General features: G+C 43.3%; 1 protein-coding gene across 1 annotated transcript in view; it reads left to right on the top strand.

The window, feature by feature from the left end:
* Positions 1-22,333, top strand: part of LOC105304362 (voltage-dependent calcium channel subunit alpha-2/delta-3-like) — a 676,581-nt gene that overhangs the window by 453,093 nt on the left and 201,155 nt on the right. The window contains exon 11 of the mRNA XM_023522298.1: positions 9,825-9,938. Coding sequence (XP_023378066.1) covers positions 9,825-9,938 — 114 coding nt within the window. The remainder of the gene's footprint in view (positions 1-9,824; positions 9,939-22,333) is intronic.

The following is a 22,333-nucleotide window of genomic DNA, read 5'->3' as shown; positions in this document are numbered from 1 at the left end:
GGCACAGTGCTGAGCCTCAGTCTTCTCATTTGAAAGTGGGATGATGGACCCTCACAGGGTTGTTGTGAGGATTTTCTTGCCTCATATTTGTTAACAACCTAAAGTAGAGCAGGCTTTGAAAACCTGGGCTGCTCTGGTGAGCATGAGGGTATGCTTGCTGTGAGGAAGGGTTGGGCCAGGGAAAGGTCTTGTGGGCTATGTGAATATCCCCAAAGTGAATGATCAACTTCAAAGCCAGCCTGATTCATGTTAGGCCTGAGTGTCATTAAAGCTGAATCACCGTGAGGAGCCCACCCAAACTCCAGTCCAGTGTGTCAGCAAGCCTGCAGCCCACCCCCCAGGACCAGTGGCCCCTGTTGCTTCTTGAGGGGACCCAGGCAGAAAAGCATCTTAGAACCATCAGCCATGTCCTATGATTGGTCTCTATGATCTGTTCTGATACTGTAATCAGTTTCAGGGTCTTATGGCAAATGCATAATGAGCAGGTGTCACCATCTAAATGCTGATGGCATGCTTGGGGCATTGTTGGGTTCCAGGTCATAATAAGAGACAGAAAGCTACTCCTAGGCCAGCAAACATTTTCCATGAGCTCACCCTTCCTGTTCCTCTTCCTCTCGGTAATTCTTCTTGCCACTTTCCCCAACAGACAAGCATGCCTTTGGGAAGAGAATAATTCATTTCAATAGAAAAGAAATGGTTTTGGAATAGGTCAGTTAGAAAATAATGCCAGGCAGCTGTGTCACTGTGGACATGGGCTTTGGGTCAGTGAACATCGCACATATTTAACTATCCCTGTACATGCACCTGGACCTGCTCTTGCCCCTTTGTTGGGAGCAGACATGGGAAGGGTTCCATAGTTACCTCCTTTTGTCGCTTTACTCTCCAGCTGACACTGGGCTTCTACAGAACCAACATAGTCAGAAGGGTCTTGGGGCCGCTTTCGAAGAGTCTCATTCCCATTTTTCTCATACCCTGAAGTTCTTCTGATTTCTAGCCTGTGTCTCTCTAGCCATAATCACAATTCTCATGTTATGATCAAGTCTTTATTCTTGCTCTTTGTAGATGGATACTAAGAACCTTCTGTATACCAGATATGTGGTAGTCATGGAAGACAGAGATGGAGTAGGCAACCAGAAATAGCCTGTCTTAGAAATGTCACAGTCTCGAGTGAGGACAGAATCTAATCAGGCAGTTAAATACCTGGAGTGCTAAGTGCAAAGTGGATCTGAGCATGAGTGTATCACAGGGTCCCAAGGAAGCATTCTAAGCCAGTCTCGGAAGCAGGTGGTCTGGAAGGCGTCTCAGACAGAAAGGGGATGATGTTCAAACTGAGTCCTAAAAGTAAGTGGGAGAGAACCTGGCAGGGGAGCCAGGGAATCGGTTGGGAGTGGGGTCCTAGTGGAGGGGAGCATGGAGTCCCAAGAGTGATGAGAAATGGAAAAATAGTTGGTAGAAGAGGAAAAAGTCATGGGAGATGAAACTGGAGAGAAAAATAGTAATTTTAGACAGTGATTGTCACCAGAATTCAATAAAATTTTTCCCCCTAAAATCTAACAAAGCAAAAAAATACATGTGGAAGGTAAATTTTATATTGACTAATAAGTCTTTTAAATTTCAAAGGGGAAAAAAAGACAAATGATGACCATTTAGGTCTGAGATTCATTGGTCTTGCCTCAGCATACGCTTGTTCATTCAAGGTTGGCATTTCACATAACAGGACGGATGCTAATGGATTTTCTGCTTTGTTGTTTCAGCACTTCAGGGAGCATCTGGACAAACTCTTTGCCAAAGGAATCGGAATGCTGGATATAGCTCTGAATGAGGCTTTCAACATTCTCAGCGATGTAAGCTCCTCTGATTTGCCTTTCTTGTGTCCAGCAGAATAGATTAGATAGGATTTTTTTTTTTTTTTTTTTTAGTTGTGGACCAGTGTTATTGTTAGCCCTGGCTGTCACTGAGCATTATTCACAGGCAAACGATGGCAGGGTTAGGCTGGCAGTTTGCAAAATCTAAGGAACCAGGTCCAGCCAGTGAGGCCAAAACAGCCCCCGTGCTGGGCAAGGTTGGTGGTATGGTCTAATCGGGGACTTGCCAATCATGCTCCTGCACTCTGGGGCCATCACTGTCTCAACACTTGGACACCTTCTAATGCAGATTTCTTTTCACGTGAGAAATTCTCGATGTTTTCATAGATCTTCCTAAAATAGAACCAAATCATAATGTGTTGATGTTCCGAGGGACACGGCCTTCTCTGTGTGGTATGCTTAGGGAGTGCTATGACTATCTTGCCCTCTCTTTCAGCCCCTTGGAGATTCGCAATACCCAGTAGCATATTAAAGTGACAATAAGTACTACAGGAAAGAATTCTACTTAATTTTCTGTTCCTCATACTTTCAACAAAGAATGTATTTTTTGAGTAGCACATGTTCACGTCCCGTGAAATACCTTATGGAGTCCTGGGCTGGTGATTCCCTTGAATCCAATTGTGTTAAGCTAGAACAGCATGTGACTTTGGTGTTCATTGTGCTCTGGGAGGGTAGTAGAAAAAATAATGACTACCTTTATCAATGCAAATTCTGTATCATTTACTTAGTTAGTATATAGTGTGTAATTTTTAATGTCAGACACTGGGAACAGAATAGGCAAAGTCTTTGCCTTAATGGACCTTATGTTCCAGTGCAAAGGTGAGCAAATTATGGCCCATGAGCCAAATCTAGCCTGCATCCTGTTTTTGCAAATGTTTTATTGGAATGCAGCCATGCCCACCTGATTATGTATTGTCTGTGGCTTCTTTTCTACTACATTGGCAGAGTTGCTTAGTTGCAATAAAGACCACATGGCCTATAAAACTAAAATATTTACTATGTGGCCTTTTATAGAAGTTTTCTGACTCCACTTCTGGTGAGAAGAGACAGATGAAGTGAGTAGTTCTATGGAGAACAATAGTGCCATTGTTTCAGCATGATAAGGAATTGCTGCTTTTATACAGTGAGGCCAGGAAAATCTCTCTGATGAGGTGATGTTGGAGTAGAGACCTGAAGGAAGTGAGAGAGCAGCCATGTGGGTATCCTGAGGAAGAAGCTTCCAGCAAGAGGAACTGCAAATGCAAAGGCCCTGAGGCAGGGATGTTTGGCATAGTTACAACACAGCAAGGAGACCAGTGTGACAAGAGCAAAGTGGAGGAGAGAGAGAGAGTACTAGGGAATGATATCACGGAGGGAGCAGGAGCCAGATCATGCGGAGCCATGTAGATGTCAGAGGGGACTTTCACTCTCACTCTGAGTGAGATGGAAAGTCATTGGAGTCTGAGTAGAGAGTGACATGATCCGTGTTGGGTCATAGTAATGTTTGGCTGGACGCTACATTTAGAAGCAACTGTAGGAGGACAGGGACAATAACAGGAAGGCCATGAAGTTGTAAAGGTAGCTTGGGCCTGCAGTTAATATGTTAAAAATCAGAAAAATAGAAACCATTCTAGGTATTTCAAACAGTAGGAGTTTGATTCAGGGAATTGGTTGCACAGAGGATGAAAAAGCTGAGAAACCAAACAGGGAATGAAACAATCTATAGATTAGTGCCAACAGGAGGCAGCTCCTCTCTAGGGCAGGGGTACAACAGGAAGGGGGACTCTAGTAGAGCCTTTTCGCTGTGGCCACCCAGATGGGAAGAGGACCGTGGAGGAGGCTGCCCAGCAAGAGCTGGGATCACGTAGAGAAGGGCCTGTACTGTGGAAGCTAGCACCATGGAGGAGAAGCAGCCATGGCTAGAAAATGCCCATGCACCTAAAATATAGAGAAAAGGACCAATTGCTTAGAAATACCTTGGCTTCTCCCTTGTGTCCTCCGGTAATCTCCTTCAGATGAACCCTGTCGGAACTATTGGGGAGCCTGGGAAATGTGGTTTGCAGGAATGAAGCATGGGGTAAAGCTGAGAGCAAACAGACATGAAATGGAGCAACCACTGCATTGAGGTATCGCAGGAGCCGGGAGACCAGTTCGAAGTTCTGAAGCCTCACTGCACAGAGTCCCCAGGCTGCACTGTGGGGCCACCTCTCGTCAGTGTACAGGGGAGCATTCACTCGACATTGCATGGGTCATATGTAGTGGTCAGAATAGGAACAACTTGAGTTGTTCCTATTCAGCAACACTGGCCTCGCAAGCCAAGGGTAGACTGATTTTAGACTCGTTACCAATAACATCTACTGGTACCCAAAGGCCATTTGGGTCTTAGCCTTGAGCCAATGTTATGACTGCAAAGGAGAGAAAAATAAGGGGGAAAGGTGCCACAGCACTTCCCTCAGTATAAACCTGAGGTCATCCCCTCTCACCTCACTCCAACGGGCTGTCGGCTACAGATAATTAACATTTCTGTTAACACCTTCTTAATAATTTATAAGCATAGCTATCCAAAGCAAAGGGCCAAGCTACACCTTTAAATTTTGATTTGAACCCTGGATAGGTACCTGTTCTCAGGGCTCGGAGACACTAAGCTCTGCGTCTTAGCAGGCTCTTTCTAGGGATTGATACTGAAAGAACTTGTCACAACTGGAAAAATTAGCTCTCTTTTTATCTCAAAAGCCTACAGTGACTAGAGCAGGGAGTGGCTACTCTTGAGTTGGAGAGTCCCTTGTTTGCAAATCTGCCCGCAGTGAATTTGTTTTTCCCCTCCTTGGCACAGATGAGGAAGGAATGAGAGTTAGAAGATGCTTGTTATGTTGTTAAGTTTGTGGCCTCTGGAGTCAGGCAGGCTGTTCCAAGAAGTTTGATTCTGTCTGTGGCCTTGAAAAAACTATACTCAATGTCACCTATATTTTTCTCTTCCATAAAATAGGGATAGGAATAGACCCAGAACTGGGCATGTAATTTATGATGCCCAGCGCAAAATGAAAATGCAGGCCCCTTTGTTTGAAAGTTACTGAGAATTTAAGGGAGTGCTGATAGCGTTAAATCAACTGTGAGGCCCCGAATAGCTCTGTACATCACACTCATGAAGCCTGTCCTGGTAGACGGGGGTTGAGAATTCAGCAGGGTGAAGCAGTGTCTATCCCCTCTCTCAGCAGTGCTGAGTTGGATGGGAAGTGCCATCTGCGTGACCAGGAAGAAACTAGGCAGCTTCACGACTTGCTAGGCTGCCTGTGGTTTCTAGAAGCAACTTCTACTCTTGATATTTTTATCCTGCTCCCTGCCCAAGTCCTCAGAAATATCTGCTGTCCTGCATCTTCCCCTCTCTTCTTTTCCTTGCTCTGTACCATTTCTCTTCTCATCCCTTCTACTTACCAGTTGTTCTCAGATACGCCTAAACCACAGTGTTTCCCTTTCCATGCCCAGTTGAATGCTGGATTGCGAAGATGCTCGCATGCAGGCACTGTGGTCAAGGTGGGGAGATGCACAATGCATATTAAAGGATTAGAAGTCCTGCAGTAAACAACCCTTTGCAAGTGTGTTTATGCCAGTACTCAAACTTATTGACCCGGGAACTCTTTATATCATTTCATAACCTCAGGATTAGAATCTTGTAAAAGTCACAGCTCAATGAGCATCCCTTCAGGCATAGTATCTCTGTATACTCTAAGAGGGTAGATTATACTCCCAACACTCCTAAGATCCAGAAAAATCACCAATATATGGTGGATTTTTTTCCCTTGAATCCTGATGAGAGAAGTAGTTTTGAATCAGGGAGACCTGGCATATACTTGCCTGCTCCGCCTTCTCCTGTAAAAACCCTCTGGAGCCTGGCCAATCAGAAAATGTAATGGGCCCAATGTAAATTCTGGAATGCAAGAAACAGAAGGAACAAAAAATGTTACAAAGTGTCCCTGCTTGAGATTGGTTAACACTTGGCACCAAATTTTTTTTTGTGCGTTTATCCCATAGAGAGAAACATTTCTATTCTATCTCTTGCCATTGGGCTTTTAAATAGCCAAACACTTTGAAAAGACACAGAGATGTTTAATCTCCCATGAAAATGAGGCATTAGCTATTTTCCACTTCACCAATATGACCATTAAGTGATAGAATTCTCTTACTCTGTATTAAACCTACCTTTGTAAAAAATAATCTTTTAAAACACAGAAATACACATATTCTCTCTCTCTCTCTCTCTCTCTCTCTCTCTCTCTTACTCTCTCTCTCTCTCTTACTCTCTTACTCTCTTACTCTCTTACTCTCTCTCACTCTCTCTCTCTCTCTCTCTCTCACACACACACACACACACACACTTGAAATTGTGATTGTAGCTGGAGCTTAGACTTTTTCAGAGGTTACTATAACTAAATGAAGTTGGTTCTGTTTTGCAATTACCTGCATTTCAGTTTCAGTATTTGCTCGGATGACTTAAAGGCTTGCAGTTATTGTACAAACAGCTTTGAAAGGAACATTCAAATCAACTTCTAAGGCCCTTCTGGCTATTGATCTCTGGTGCATTCATTAGATTCTGTAAGAACACAGAGCCAGTTTGCTACAGTAGTTAGCATCTACCTTGTCATGTGACAACTGCAATTATCTTTTTTGGCAATGAATATGATCTTTGCAGTGATTACCTTTTAAAAATTTTTCTTAGCCAATTAAATAAAATTCGGTGACATTTCAAAGACTGTTAATCACAACCAAATGCTTTAAATGTCAGGATGCATTGAAATGTTCACTGCTAACTGATGAATCACTGAGCTAATTGTAGTTCATCATCAGGCCCTTATCATTGTTATTATTATGGAAAACACTTTCATCACTCTTGCTATTCAATAAAAAAAGTTCTAGATAAATATGAAGAGATATTACTCATCAAAGCATTTGAATTTAATTGCATTCTGCAAAATTCTCCAACTGCAGATTGCTGCAGAGAATACCAAGGACCCAGCCAGAAAGGAAAGTGATGTTTTTAAATAAACAGCTCTGGGCAGCTCCTTCTTGTAGTCTGCATTATTCAGATATTGTCATTTACTCCTCTTCCTTGCCTTTTGTTTGGGAGAGTTTTTCTAGGATGTTTTCAAATGAGTTGCATGAACAACATCCCCAAGATGCCCTGATTTTTTCTCCTTGTGCAGCCTCCGTGACCTGAAGTATAGAAAACCTTTATTTAGAGGCCTGCTGCTGGGTTTATTCAGTAACTCGAAGGCTGTGTTGAATGCAGGCTCCCACAAACATCTTCAGAACAACCTGTTGATGAGACAAAGCTGCAAGGCTGTTTTTTCTTCTTTAACAGCAGTAAGGAAGAAAATGCACTATGACAATAGAATCTTAGGAGCATCTCAGTGTGGCGAGGACAGAGTCATTTATTGTAACCATGAATTCTGGTTGCAGTTAGGTCTTTCAGGGTGGAGGAGAGGGAAGAGGCTTGGTTAACACCAGGTAAGAATCCTAATATTATAGTGCAGGATTGGTGTATGCAGCAAGGGGAAGATTTTAAGGTCAGAGTTCAAAGAGTCTTAGGGTATGAATTGTCCTTTGATGCTTTCTTTTGAGTTGATGGGTCTCTCGGGAAGTTCCTGGAATAAGCAATAAAGTTATTTGTAATTTTTATCTTCCTCAGCAAGAGTTTTCTGTAACAGTAAGTTATGTCAATAAAGACAGTAGAATAGTAGTTATGTACAAAGCTTTGTGGTATAATGGCTTTAGTTCTCAAGTATTTCTACCTACTAATTTGTGTTATGAACCATTTCTGCTCATTAATTCAAGGATCTCTGTCCAGTCTGAGTTGTAAGAGTAGCTGCCAGAGCCAGGCCAGGGAGGCCAGTGCCTAGGGATCAAAATTTAAGAAGCACTCACTTATTCTCAGGGTGATGGCCCTGGTGACTGTCAAGAGACCCTCGAACCCTGGAAAGATTGGAGAGGAAAAGGAAGGAGAAGTAAATGAACATTTGTGGAGCACTACCATGTATCACTATCTACTCAAGGACCTTCCTCTCATTGTTGGGAGGCTGTAGAATATGCTGAATCTGGGAGTAGATTCTGGAGTTGGATGTCCTGGTTCAAATTCCAGCTATGACGGATAGTAACTGTGTGACCTTGGGAAAATTAGCTAATCTCCCTGTGCCTCAGTGTTCCTACCTGTAAAATGAAGATATGATAGTATCTGCTTTAGAGGCTAGTAAAGATTAAGTTGATATTTGTAGCCTAGTATATCATGAACATTTAACCTATGTTGTAGCAACCATGAAAATATGATATTCCTATCTTATACATGAAGAAAAAGACACTCTGAAAGAGAACTTACCTCTAGCACACAGTTTGTTGTGCTGTATGGGATTGAGTGCCTTCTACTATACCATGGTAACCCATGCATCTTTTGAATTGGCTTTGCTCTGTCCCAATATGGCCACAATGCAATTCATTCATTCCATTCATCCATGCATGCATGCATCCATCCATCCATCCATCCATCCATCCATCCATCCATCCAGTTAATTATAGTATTCTCTCAAGTTATGGCAATTTCAAACTCCACATATGAATTCTAAGTGCTCACAGACTGACATTAAACTTCAACTTGAATGTTTTATCATCTCTCTGGTTCACTAGGAGGCAACAACAAATCCAAACTCAGCCTCCATCCTTCCCCAGTTTCACGGTCATGCTGGGCATGCTCTTACTCAGTGCCCAGCATGTACTGTTTTGTTTGCCCTCTCGAGAATGCCTTTCCCCTAGATATTCACCTCCTTCAGATATTACTCAAATGTCACCTTTTCAGTGAGGTCTTCACTGACTATTTTTTCCAAAGTGGCTCCCTCCCCATTTCCTATTCCTTTCCTCTGCTTTTGTCCCTCTTAGCATCACCATTATCAAACATACAATGTAACTTACTTATTTATTTTGGTTTATATGTATCCCCAAATATAGTATGAACTGCATAATGGAAGGGATTTTTTTGTATGTTACATTGCCAGCACTATGTGGTCACTTAGTAAATAATTTTAGAATAAATGAATAAGCTTCATGGATTTTAATGGAGGGTGTTTCACTTTTGAAGGTTAAAGACTTTTTGCATGTTTCCCATGCCTTGGCATTGTTATGTAATTGTAGGGTTTTGAGAGGACATGATGTTGCTTTGAATTACAGCATTAATAATATTCATTAGAGAATTCTTCACCCTGATTCAAGGGAAGCACGTGAAGCTCTGGCAACTGCAATCTGGTCACCCTAGCTACCATTCATACGGGCTGAGATTTTTAAAAATGTTATGTAAAACTGAAAGTTGAAAAAATTTAGGGTTTTGCACACTAATGGACTCAATCTTGAAATTTCAGCATACATAAACTGATACAAAATGTTATATGCTAAGAAATACATAGTTAAAACAAACCTTAAAAAAAGGGTGCTTAAGCTTCTGTTCTAAATTGTCTCGTTCCTGACTTTATGCTCTACATGACTAAAACCTCCTTGATTTTTTTATATACAAGTTGTACCCATTAGACCCATTCAAACTAGACTCATTTAGATTTTGAAAGAGATGTGTCCTGGTACATATTCTGCTGCCCATATAGCATATTCCTAAAAGGTCTTTGTGCCAACTCCTTTGGGCTTGTATTCTGACGCGCTGTACACACTTGAGGGCAAAAGAGATTATGTGTCTTAGAATCTCACTTTTCACCCTGTGTGTGTGCGTGTTTCAGAAATCCTTTCTCTGGTGTATATTTCATTCCAAGTTGTGATAGTAAATTTGGTGATCCATGCGTGGGGAAAGACTCATTGTGCCAGTTCTGTTTTGGTGATGCAGATGACCTCTCCTTTTGAGAGGCTTCCTAAGCCCAAGACCTTGTGCTTCTGAAGTCTCACGGATTTACAAAGTTCTCTGATGTGCTTTAATTTTGAACTTATTTCTTTCGACAGTTCAATCACACAGGACAAGGAAGCATCTGCAGTCAGGCCATCATGCTTATCACCGACGGGGCGGTGGACACCTATGATACAATCTTCGCAAAATACAATTGGCCAGATCGAAAGGTAAGTTGATGTTGATGCCAGCCATGAAGTGCAGTGCATGGAGAATCTTTACTGTATTGCAACTTCCAGATTGTCCACAGATAAGTGCCCCACGTAAATTTAATCTCATAATGACCTATGGTTTCTCAGCCTTATGTTTTTGGTTCACCAAAATCGAATACTACGGCTTTTCTAAAGACATGTTCAGTGTGTTCGTTGAAAAGATTCATTGTGAAGTGTACTTGTCTGTTTTGGGCAGCGCTTCTCTTTGTTTTGTTTTTCCACAGAGCTAGAGTTGCTTGGTGGGTCCAGCGTCCATAAAATGGCAAAGTCAGCCTTGGTGGCCCTGCAGCCATCTCCTTTATGTTTATGTGTTTCTACAGTTCCTCTTTGTACCCTCATCACCACCCAGAAGCTTCTCTCTATCCCTCCAGCACTGTCCTCTACTCTGGTCAAAGCTTGTTCCCTCTTTTGGTTACTTCTTTGCTTTCTTGGTTGACATTTATTTATCTTTTGAACCCATATGTTAGGTTATCAATAACGGATATTAATATTTTGGGTGCCTTTTGAGTGCCTTAACACAGCGGTTCCTCAAGATATTAGCCATTTTAAATTCCCTGGGGAGATCTTCTAAATTATGGGTACTTGGACCCTACTCTACACCTACAGAATCAAAATCTCTAGTGTGACTTTGTAATCCATGTTTTCCATGACTTCAGAACCCAGCTGCAGATGGGCAAGTGGTGATCACTATCTTACCTAAATGTTGAAATTTCAGCAGGAAAAAGAGGTCAGTCAAAGGCAGCACTAACCTGGGGGTATCACAAAGGTACTTGTCAGTCCCATGTGCCAGTGGCATCAGTCTGACTGTCTCTATAGGTGCGTGAGGCCATCCAGAACAAGTCCATCCCGCTTTTTCTACTTTATATATTTAATTTCTGGGAATTGGCACATACACTTGGCCAAAAGGAAATAGAAGACAAATGACAACTGTGCCCTCAGCTGTATCCAGAGAGCATGTACCTTGAGGGAATGTGAGATGCTATTCCATATTTTCTCAGTCATTCTTGGTCCCCATGTGTCTCTGATAACATAGGCATCTCACCTCACCTAGTGTGAGTCTGGTTTTTAAAGATACATACATTTTATACAACATGGTTTCCAAGAGGACACATGTTCCTTAGAAACGCCATCACTTCTGAGGCTGGAGAAAAAGCTAGATGTGCCGGACTTACTAAGAGAAGGTGGGACTCTGACATGGCACCTATCTAAGGGATATCTAGGAATAAATTTGGCTGAATGCAGCTCCCACTGTAAGCACTCACTTAAGAACCTAACCCTGAACAAGATAGTTGTTCACTGTTGGACAGAGTGATTTTAGATATAGTATTTCAAGTGGTGATTTCCAGGGACAGAGAGGCCAGCGTTAATTCCTGATAAATGTATGTAATGTGAAGGGAGGAACATGCTTGGTAGATGTTCATGCCTGCAGCATATAGCACAGTGCTGGGCACATGGCCGGTACCTAATGCAAACCCTAGGGGTGATTGAGTGACTGGGGGGCTCGGGAGGGAGGCCACACAGTGCTATTAAACATGAGTAGGGTCATGGACATTTTACAGTCAAATAGAATGCTCACAGATGCCGTGACATCTCATGACACATCGAAGAATATTTTGAATTATTTAGGACCATCTTAAATAAAAGAAGAAAATGAAGAGGCCTTTTCATAAATAGTTCCATTAACACCAAATGTGTTATCACATGAGTCTGTATGTGCAGAATCACATCAATCCCTCCTGCTTGCTGATTCTCGATGGATAGCAGTTGCCCAGGAATATTTGTATTTAAACATTCTGGTCTTACTTGCAGGGAGAGGCATGGGATGAGGTCTGCAGAGTCATAATTCTTCAGACAAAATACAAATTTCAACATATGTTTCCAAAGAAACAGTATTGACTTTAGGCCAGGTGCTTCCTTGGATTAATTGGAACCAGGGTCCTGGAAATTTCAACATTGCACAAAACAGTTTCATCTACTTATAAAGTATTATCAAGCAGAAGCAGATTTTCTGTAGTAATCATTTTTAATCATTTTCTATGATTAAAAATTAATAATAGGATCTTTTTCCTTTCTGCTCCATTCTGGAGCGTTCCATAGCATTCATATGCATACATATGTGCATATGTATATATATATGTGTGTGTATACACACACACACACACACACGCACACACACACACACACACATACAGGTATATTCTCTCCTTGATGACTTCTCCGTGAAGGTGCATGTAATAAATGTGCATAAGACCACAATGTATTTAGCTCTGTGTTAAAGTGAAATGATGGGCAATGTCTAAGCAGTCATCTCTCTTCGTTATTTCGAATGTTAGATATTTAATAGAGAGTTTTGTCATGCCGTAGTTGGTAATCTTCCAGATTATAGAAACAGGAAATAGATTTAGAAGGATAAATGATCTTAAGGCTAGAAGCTGGTTCCTATAATACAGGCTTTCTCAAACCTGAGTGAGCATCAGCCATCTGGAGGGCTTATTCCAACGATCATTGCTTACTCCACTTCTAGTGTTTCTAACTCAGTAGGGGTTGGTGGGGCCTGAGAATGTGCATTTCTAACAAGTTCCCAGGTGATGCAGATGCTACCGGTGGGAGAACCACACTTGCCATAAAACATAGTCTAAAGAATAGAGTTCAGTTACTCTGTGGGCTCTGCCACTTTTGTTTCCCTCTGTTAACCTTTACAAGGACCTGTTCCCTCAGCCAAATCCAGTGCATAGGTGTATGTCTCTTGGTCCATACTTTGTTTAAAGTATAGGCAATTACCGATTGTCATTTAAAAATCTGGTTATAGTATATAAAATTTTAAAGTTTTGGTTTTCCTCATAAATAGATATACACTTGGCACTTTGGAGCCAACATTCTCACGTGACAAAAAATGACTGGAGCTGAGAAAGGGCTGCTTCCTTAGACGGCAGGTGCATGATCTATGTGGCCAAAACCCTCACCAGTCTGTCATTTCCTCTAAGCCCACTGCACTCGTATGCTTTACCTGCCCACTGGTATGGGGATCTGGATTAATAAGTACTTGCTATTTCACAAGGCATTTCTTTTATTACCCAGCCTTGGGAATTTGCTCCTTACTCTTAGGTCTGCCCTAAGATTTCCCTCTTCTCCACCAGGCCATCTTTTCTTTGTGCCCTAAACTTCAAACTCAGAATTATCATAAGGTAAGCATAGCTTGATGTCCAATACTATAATTACTTCTGGGCCTATCTTTCATCTTCATTGATTTGGTTAGTCCTTGAGACACATTCTGTACTCTGAACAGTCCCACCACCATGCACCATATCCCAGCGCTACTGAGAAACATGGCACAGACACCCTGGAGTAGTGTCATGATTCTTTTCCCCTAGTATTAACACCCTGTATAATCTCCTCACTGTGAGTGTGGGTGGGACCTGTGTGATCTGCTTCTCACTAACAGAATATGGTAAAGGTGAGAGTACTTTGCAGATGTAATTGAGGTCTCAAGTCAGTTGATTTTAAGCTAATCAAAAGGGATATTAATGTGGGTGGGCCTCATTTAATTGGAAACCCGTAAAAGAAGGACTGAACACGCCCTGAGGACAGAGAGACTCTCCTTGCTAGTTTGAAGAAGTGAGTGACTCTTCGAAGAAGCGCATGTGACAAGGACCTGAGGGCATCCTCCAGCCAACAGTCAGCGTAAAGCTGGGCTCTCAGTCTTATAGCCACAAGGAAATGAATCATGCCAACAATCTGAATGAGTAAGAGGCAGGGTCTTCCTTAGTCAGGCCATCAGATGAAAACAGAGCCCAGTCAGCACCTTCATTACAGCCTTGTGAGACCATGAACAGAAGACCTCGCTAAGCTGTACCCAGACTTTGGACCCAAAGAAAGTGTGACATAACAAATGTGTGTCAATTTAAGCTGCTGCATTTGTGGTAACATGTTATGCAGCAATAAAAAATGAATAAGCAAGGAGAAGGTAGAAAGGAATGGCAATCACTTATAGCAATACTATAAAACATCTGTAAACCTGGTGGCTTAAAATAACAATTTGTTATATCTTGCAGCCTGTGGGTTAAGTGGGTAGTGATTCTGCTCCACATGGTGTCAATGCGGTCTCTCATGAAGGTGCATGTAGCTGAAAGCTTGGCTAGGCTACCTTCTTTACAATGGCCTCTCTCTCCAGGTGGTGTCTAATCCTCCCAGGACACACTGTGAGTCCTCTTTCCTCAGTACAATAACCTGAACTTCCTTACACTATGGCAGCTGGGTTCCTAGGAAGTGGGAAAAGGAGGAAGTAGGGAACAGGTCAGAGGAGCACTTGCGGGTGTCATTTTTTAAAGCTATCTGCTACCTAACCAAAGCTTTGCTCAAAGCAACTGCTTAATAAATCATTTTAAAATGGCTTGGAAGAAGGAATACATTATTGGTGATTTAACTATGAGTCTATGAAGGCAGCATCATGATTGCCTATGCAATGTGTCCCTTGCCGTCATTTTATTTCTGAGAGCAGAAACGAGGAGCTATTTATTCATTTATTGGATGCCATTTACTTTTGCCTAATATCCATTGGTTTGTGGCTTAGCAGCAGCTCTTACACACTTGGAATAAAATATGAACTTCTCAGCATGAAAGGGACTCATTCCAGGATCTACTCAAGAAATAAAGCTGCCTACATTTAAATTAGAAAAATGGTCATACCTGCCATCTATGTAGTTGTTCTTCCCACTGAACTTAAAAAAGAGGTCATGGTATTATTTATCATCACTTCCCCTGATGCACAAGGCAGAGCGGATAGGTAAGAAACAGTAAATAAGTGGTTTAAAGAAAGGGTTGGCAAACTATGGCCTATGGGCCAAATCTGGCGCATTGCCTACTTTGTATGGCCTATGAGCTATAAATGATTTGCACATTTTTAAATGGTCCAAAAAAAAGGAGAAGTATATTTCATGACGTGAAAATTATATAAAATTCAAATTTTACTGTCCATAAATAAAGTGTTATTGTAACACAGCCATATCTGTTTGTTTATATGTTGTCTACTGTTGAACAGTTGTGACAGAGACTGTGTAGCCCACAAAGCCTGAAAAACTATTTGGCCTTTTAAGAATATGTTGGCCAACCCCTGATCTAAAGGAATCAATCAGAGTATTGTCGAAAGTCATTGAGATGCTCTTGGAATTCTATGTATTGATGGAATTTAGGATGGTAGTGGCAATTTCCCTCTACCTTCCCATTGCCTTTTCTACTTGAATAATCTCTAATAGCCACATAATAAGTGGTGAAGGGAGTAGGAGGCTCAATGGCAAATACTTCCCTTTATGCTGTGGGTTATCTCATCCTCAACATGTGGAGCCACCCCTTTGGCTTTTCTGCCATTAGTCCTCTCTGTCCTCTCCCTTCTCCTTCAGTGCTGCCCTTAGGACTGCGATACAGTGCATGGTGATGAGGTTGCAGAAGGAGAGCAAACTTGAGGCACCCAACCTGGGTCTGTACCCAGTGCCAGCAACACTGGATCTTCATAAATATTAGTCCTAACTGCCCCTGGAATCCTATTTGGTGGTAACATGGACACATGACAGAATGTCACAGGTTTCAGGTCACTGGAATAACAGAGGGGACACCCTGGAGAGAATCAGATTTCCACATTACCAAGACCCAAGAAATCAGACTCTCTCAATTCAGATACAGTGGCACCTATGGAACACGCCCATCACAGTGGAGTCAGAATCGAACTAGTCATGGATTCATAACTCTTATTTTGCATTATACAGTGACCCTTCTGTTCCTGTTAGATGTTCCTGTACTATCCTTCACTTGGGTCTGTGATGAGAAACACAGGTGACAGTAGAATGCTCATGATATACTTCTTTGATACAGAATCTGCCTCGACAAGAGAATGCTTTAAACTGGTTTCCTATACCTCAATATATAAAACAAAACTAACGAGAGCTATTCTTATTGAGTGCTGAGTGTCAAGCACTGTTCTAAATGCTTTACGTGTATTTAATTCACACGGAAACCCTATGAGGCAGATACTGTTATTACCTCCTTTTCACAGATGGGGAAACTGAAGCACCAAGAGGTTAACTGATTCAGGGTTTCATAACTGACTCAGGGTTTCATAACTAGTGTTTGGTGGAGCCGAAAAGACAGCCCAGCCATCGAATGCTGAGGCTGTACCCCTAATGGGATGCAGACATCTTGAGGGCAAAAGCTAAACAAAATGATCTTAGGTCTGAGAAAGAACTGTCATCCTGCACACACTGTCACCTGCACAATAAGTTCATTTCCTTGGCCTTCCCAACTCAAAGTGCTTGAGAGTCTGCAGAATGTCAGAGATTCGGGGATCTCAGGACCCATCAGGACTGCAGGTGGAGAGTAAGAGGAGGGCAGTTGTGCAGCCTCAGGATGAGGCTGTCTAGGTGTAAGTAAGTGGTTTCCTCCTCAAAGAGGACAAGAGGACTTCTAAGGCGAATACTATTTCAGTTATGTGTGTTCTGGGTTTTGTTACCAGTTATCTCTAGAATAAATGCGAGTCCGGTAGTTGTGATGCCCTGAGAGAGCCAACCAGGGCTCAGGGTCCTTGGAGGATCCTCAGTGGCCTGGTAGGAATGGGAAGGAAGGGATACGGCAAAGCAGCCCTTGGTCTGGGAATAAAGAGAAGACCTTGATCTCCAAATGGTTTTGGGGCCTGGCTTTGAAGCACTTTTGCAGACACTGTTGAAAATCACTGTCCTTTGTGTCATCCGCATCTCCAAGAAGGGGCATTCTTGGGGGTTTTGCCCTAGGCCTCCCTCCCTCGGCCTAATGTGGAAGCTAAAGCCTCAAGTCTACCAAGTCCTGGAGGCCTCAGAGGTGCAGAAAAGCGATGGTTTGGGAAAGGTTAGGAACCCCTCCATCCTTTTTCCGTGGGGCGTGGGCCACTCAGGCAGCAGAGTTTCCGAGCACAGTTGGCGCTTATTCCCTTAAGAACCCAACTCTTAGTCTTAAGTAATTTGGAAGGAATTTTTTCTTCTTTCTTTTTTTCTTAAGCTACACTGTTTCCTTCTCTGACTTTCAAATGATTTTGTAAAGCATTTTATTTGCTTTCCTTTGAGCCATTTGAGAGAAGGGACTTATCGAAGGCCGCATACCACTGGGGAACCAGTTAAGGCCAAACCGCTTGTAGGGGAGAGGGTCACAACCCATCCCCCTACTCTGCCTCTGTTTCTCACTTCATAGAACCAGATGAACATGGATGCTTGAGGACAGCAGGGGAAGTAGAGGGTGCAAGTAGCTGTCTGGGGGCTAATTTATTCAACGAATTTTTATTGAGGAACCTCTATGTCCCAGGCCATTGTACTAGAGCCCAGGGGTATGGGGCTGACATAGCAGCTCCAAGGAGCTCCCAGAGAGCAGAAAGCAGATCACAAAAAAAACAAGTGAAAAGACCAATTAACTGGAAACCATAATAAATCTCTCGAAGGAAACAAGCAAAGGCCACATGCTGAGAATGGGGTACCCAAGGGAGGCCTCTATGGGGACAGCACATGTAAGTAAAAGAAGCTGAAGGTGGGGAAGAACAGAGGGAACGGTATTTTCAAAAGCCCTGAGGAGGAGAAGTGGGGCGTGTGTGAGGAGCTGGATGAGGAGCAGGCGGCTGGAGCCTGGTTGGTGAAGGCGCAGTGTTGTTGGGAAGGCTGGCAGGACAGGCAGGGTCCAGAGGCTCCTGAACAGGGAGACACATGAACTGATTGTTTTAGAAGCTCTTTGACTACTGTCAGGGAGTCAGTGTACCAGGCGTGGACCTGGGCTGTTTTGTTGTTGATGCAGTTTTGTTGTTGATGTGCCTCAGCATAATTGATTTCAGTTGGGTGGGAGACTACGGAGTGGGCTCTTTTTTTTTTTAAATTTTCTGTCAATGCTCCAAGATTCTCCTGTTCCTTATTTCTGTTTTACTTCAGGGCTCAGTTGGGTGGTTACACTTCTCTGTCCCATCCCTCCCTTTCCTTCCCTCTCCCTCCATGACCAAAGTCTCATTTTAGTCTGAAAGTTTTGGGTGAGTTTGTGTCATTGCTGTATTTTTTTCAGAGTGATAAATCCTAAAGCTGTCTTAGGAACACAGCAGGAACATTCATTTCTCGTGGTCAGTCAACAGTATGACAGGAAAAGGCATTTTCAGTCACTGCGGTGAGAGCTCTCACGCGGGCTCCCCTTGCTGCTGAAGGGAGAGTCGAAATGGTTCGCCGTCTCCCATTTTATTTTTAATTACTTCTGTTGGTATTAGACATCTTGTGACTCTGGCAAGAACATGATGAGACAAGTTAGGAACGAGGCTCACTGACGCATAGCTGCTGCCAGCCATTGAAATATCACTTCACGTCAGGGACTCAAGACAGCCTCATGGGCACCTCCCTTGCTGCTGCAAATGCTGTTTCTCTTCAGTGTGCTTGGCGTTAGGACTCGGCCTCGGCCTCTGCCCAGGCACTGCTGTCTTCCGAAGGCAGATGGGAAGACAATAGGCCCCTCACTGTCCTCCAGTAAATGGATATCAAAAGCCACTGTACAGAGAAGTCTTCTTGCCCCCATGCTAGGCACAGAGTCAAACACTTGCTTTCTCTCATTTGATTCTTAGCTCCGCCCTGTAGGTAGACACTCCTATTGACATTTTCTTCTTATAGGCGAGGGAACTCAGGCCCAGAGAGATTTAGTTACTTGCCCAGAGCCTATAGCTATGAAGCTGGGGGCTTTGATCTTTAGCCACATCAGACTCTCCATACCTGTGCTCTGCAACTGAGGGATGGAGGTAAAAAATGTTTCCTGAATCCCATTCTCTGCAGGCACGGCAGCTCATAGATCACACTTTGTGAGTTATGAGGGTTTTAGTGCCCCCTCCATGGCTTGGTTGGCAAAGACTGTCTCAGCTGAAGCACTCTGAGAAGTGCCACTGGGAATGGTTATGTCCCCAGTAGATCGTGCAGGGTCCAGTCGGGGGCAGAAATCTGCCAGTTTTTTTAATGAGAGAATTTAATATTAAGAATTGTTAACCAGAAAGGGCAAAAGGAGAAGTCTAGGGTATCATGGGAGTAGCAACTGCAAGAAACAGTTGCCACCCCTATGGCTGGTGTGGGAGGGCACATGAGGACCAGGGAAGGAAAGAAGTTATTAAAACTCAGAAGCTGAGAGGAGAGGACTTGGGGGGCTGCGTCTCAGACCTCGGAGGAGGACACTCTGGCTGAAAGATGCTGGGGTCTCTGAGCCCAGAAGAGGGTCCAGTGGGGCTGAGACCTGGGCTTTTGAGGAGAGAGTCTTGGGGTCTCTGAAAGGGTTGAAACTGTTTCTGTGAGTGTTGGGAAAACTACAAACTGGATTCATTCACTGCTACTGGAATGAACCATCCCTACCAGAGTGAAGAAGCCTTGCCAGAGTGATGGCACTGGGAACAAAAAGTCAACAGGCAACAAACAGGAGGGAGCAAGTCCCTTCTTCTTCCATCCTTGCAGCTTCCCCCTAGTGACCCTTGTGGCAGAGCCCTGCCAGAAAGAGCTGGCACAGAAGAAATGTGGTTAGCAGAGCCCCAACCCCAGCCTTACGAAGCCTGGTGGGTCTGGTGCTGAGGCACATTAGCTTATTAGCTGGCACACCCAATAATAAGTGGAAGCCTGCTGAATACGTTCAGCACTATTTTGCAGGGTAATGACACGTCAAATTCTTATTTCCTGGGTTTTTATTTCTCTTGGACTGTTGAGTAGAGCTCTCGGGGAATGGGTAGGGGTAAAGAAGCGGTGCTGTCTAATGGAAAGAGGGTGGTGTCTGGATGCTGACAAATCTGTTTTCCCCCATTTGTAAAATGGGGCAAATTATACGTACCTTGCAATGCTGTTCAGAACTAAACATGATGAGGTGCTACCAAGCTTAGTGCTGGGCACAGAGTGGGTGGAGTACATGATGCTGTGTCATCGGCATCATCAACGTGATTGCCAATCATTCACATAGCTGTTGTATTTAACTGTTACAGATAAAACGCAGTTGCACTGGATGAATTAAAGATGGTGTGGCAATATTTTTTCAGATGTGGAAAATAGAAAGTACTCTTTTATCCTTGAATGTAAATTAATCTTATGCAGTGTCTTGGTTGACTTATGAGATTAAAATATTCAGCTTCATTTTAAAAACATTTCCAGGCCTTTTCTTTTACCTGTTTCATGAATAGATATATATGCATCATCCTGTTTACCTGAACTTCTGGCACCTAGCAAAGTATACTGAGATCTATTTGACTACTCAGTATCATTAATTAACGATACATAAGAGCTAATGTTCCTCAATTCAGAGGAACAACGAGTCTGTATTAGTGAAATATGAGAAGGAGATTTGAAAAGCGGTGTTGCTTTTATATTAGGTATCACTTTTCTGGAGTGGTGGTCCAGCTTCAGACTGCCTGGGCGCGTGTCCAGCCTTTACCATTTCTGAGCTGTGTGTCTTTAGACAAGTGATGAAATCTCCCTGTGTTCAGTTTCTTCATCTAGGAAATGACAGGGTGGGAACAAGAACCATGCTGCCCTCGAATGGTCATTGGGACAGATGGGTAGTGCCAGAGTCTAGCAAGTCCTTAGGGGCAGCAAGTGCTCAGTGAATGTTAGTGATGGAGCAGAGATTGTGGTCCGTGGGATCCTTGGCCAGGCTCAGCGGGTGCATCCACGCAAAGGTCCTCAGGCAGCCTGCACCTCTTTGAAACAGAAGAGCACACGACTTGTCAAACAGGTTTGGGGATGGGTGTGGCTGGTCGAGTGGGTTTATAAATGCTCAATTCTATTTTTCCCATTTCGCAAATATCATCTTAAGCTTTATTTATTAATTAATAATTTATTTAGGTTTTTAACTTAATTTTTTATTGAGGTAGCGTTGGTTAATAACCTCTATAAGTTTCAGGTGTACATTATAGTTTTGTATCTGTGTACACTATAGTGTTCGTACCACCAAAAGTCTAGTTTCAGTCTTTCACCATGTGTTTGACCCCATTTACCCATTTCACCCTCCCCAACCTCTCCTCCCTTCTGGTAACCACCAATCTGTTTTCTGTATTTATGAGTTTGTTTTTGTTTTGTTTTCTCTTAAGCTGCCTTGAATTACTTTGTTACCTCATTTGCTCCCTTCATAAAACTCCCTCCATCGATGATTTGGTGGGAAGCTGCACAACAACCTGTTTGCGAGGGGATATGGATTGTGAACTGGTTTGTCCAAGAAAATGGAGGGCTCTTCCAACTGGGACTCTGTGCCTCTGCTAACTGGAAACTGCCCCCATAGATTCATCATCTCACCTGGAGAGCTGTTGCCCATTTTCCTGTGTTTTCTTTGTATGATGGGCCAGTGAGGGGCACTTGGCAGGATGGAGAAGAGGGCAGAACACCCACTTGCTGTTGGGAAGGGTGCCCAGTGTGCCGGAGGCAGTGGCTCGTAGGCCTGGAAGCCAACTGTGCTTCTCCAGCCCCTGCCACTCTTACACCTGCACGTAAATTGGAATCAAATCACATTTCTTCCAAATTCTCAGTTTTGTTTAATCAGAAGTAGGCACTCTAAAGCTTGTTCTAGACACAGCAGCCAGACACTTTGGAAACTAAAGTAAAATTGTTCCAGTGAACATCCAAACCTCTGCTGCCTCCCCACTCCATGCTGAGATTAGGGCGAAATTCCAAGAGAGGCTAACAGGGCCTGACCTGATGGGTGTCTGTTCATTCCAACCTATTCTCCTTCGCCCTCCCCTCCTGCCCTCTGCACAGCCCACTGCTTTTAGGCATGCTAGATACATGGCCACTATAGGAGGTCTGTAATTCCTGTTCCCTCTGCCTGGGACACTTTGCCCCAAATTTCTACATTGGCTCACTTCTCTCTTCCTTCAGGTCCTTGCCCAGACACCGCCTTTTCACTGAGATCTACCCTGACTGCCTGATTTAAAGTTACCCTCAGCCCTGACTTCCAGCAATCTTAGTTACTGCTTTCCTTCTAGCGATAGCATTTTTCATCTTGTAATATAGTAGACGAACATACCAAGGAAGTAAATTGTGTGTGTTGTCCCATCCATTGGAAGCATGACTCTGTGAGAGCAGGACGCAGTGTCTCTTGTCGATGTACCCCAAGTGCCCAATACTTGGCACGTGCTCGGGGAGCCTTATTGGAAGGAATGAGCGAAAGCTACTGAGCACTTAGCTGAGCACATTGCAAGCTTCATCTCATTTGTTCCTTGCAGCACTTTTATAGATGTTTATAGTACTTCCCTTTTATGGGTGAGGAAACCGACTTGAGAGCAGGCGAAGTAACTCAACTGCAAAGCCGTAGCTTTAACTTGCTCTCCAGCACCTGGCCATAGTCTGAGGCCCTGGAGTGTA

The sequence above is a fragment of the Pteropus vampyrus genome, unplaced genomic scaffold (genome assembly GCF_000151845.1).
Source record: "Pteropus vampyrus isolate Shadow unplaced genomic scaffold, Pvam_2.0 Scaffold337, whole genome shotgun sequence".
NCBI lineage: Eukaryota > Metazoa > Chordata > Mammalia > Chiroptera > Pteropodidae > Pteropus > Pteropus vampyrus.
The sequence above is the reverse complement of the archived record's forward strand: the minus strand, read 5'-3'. Positions and strand labels throughout refer to the sequence as shown.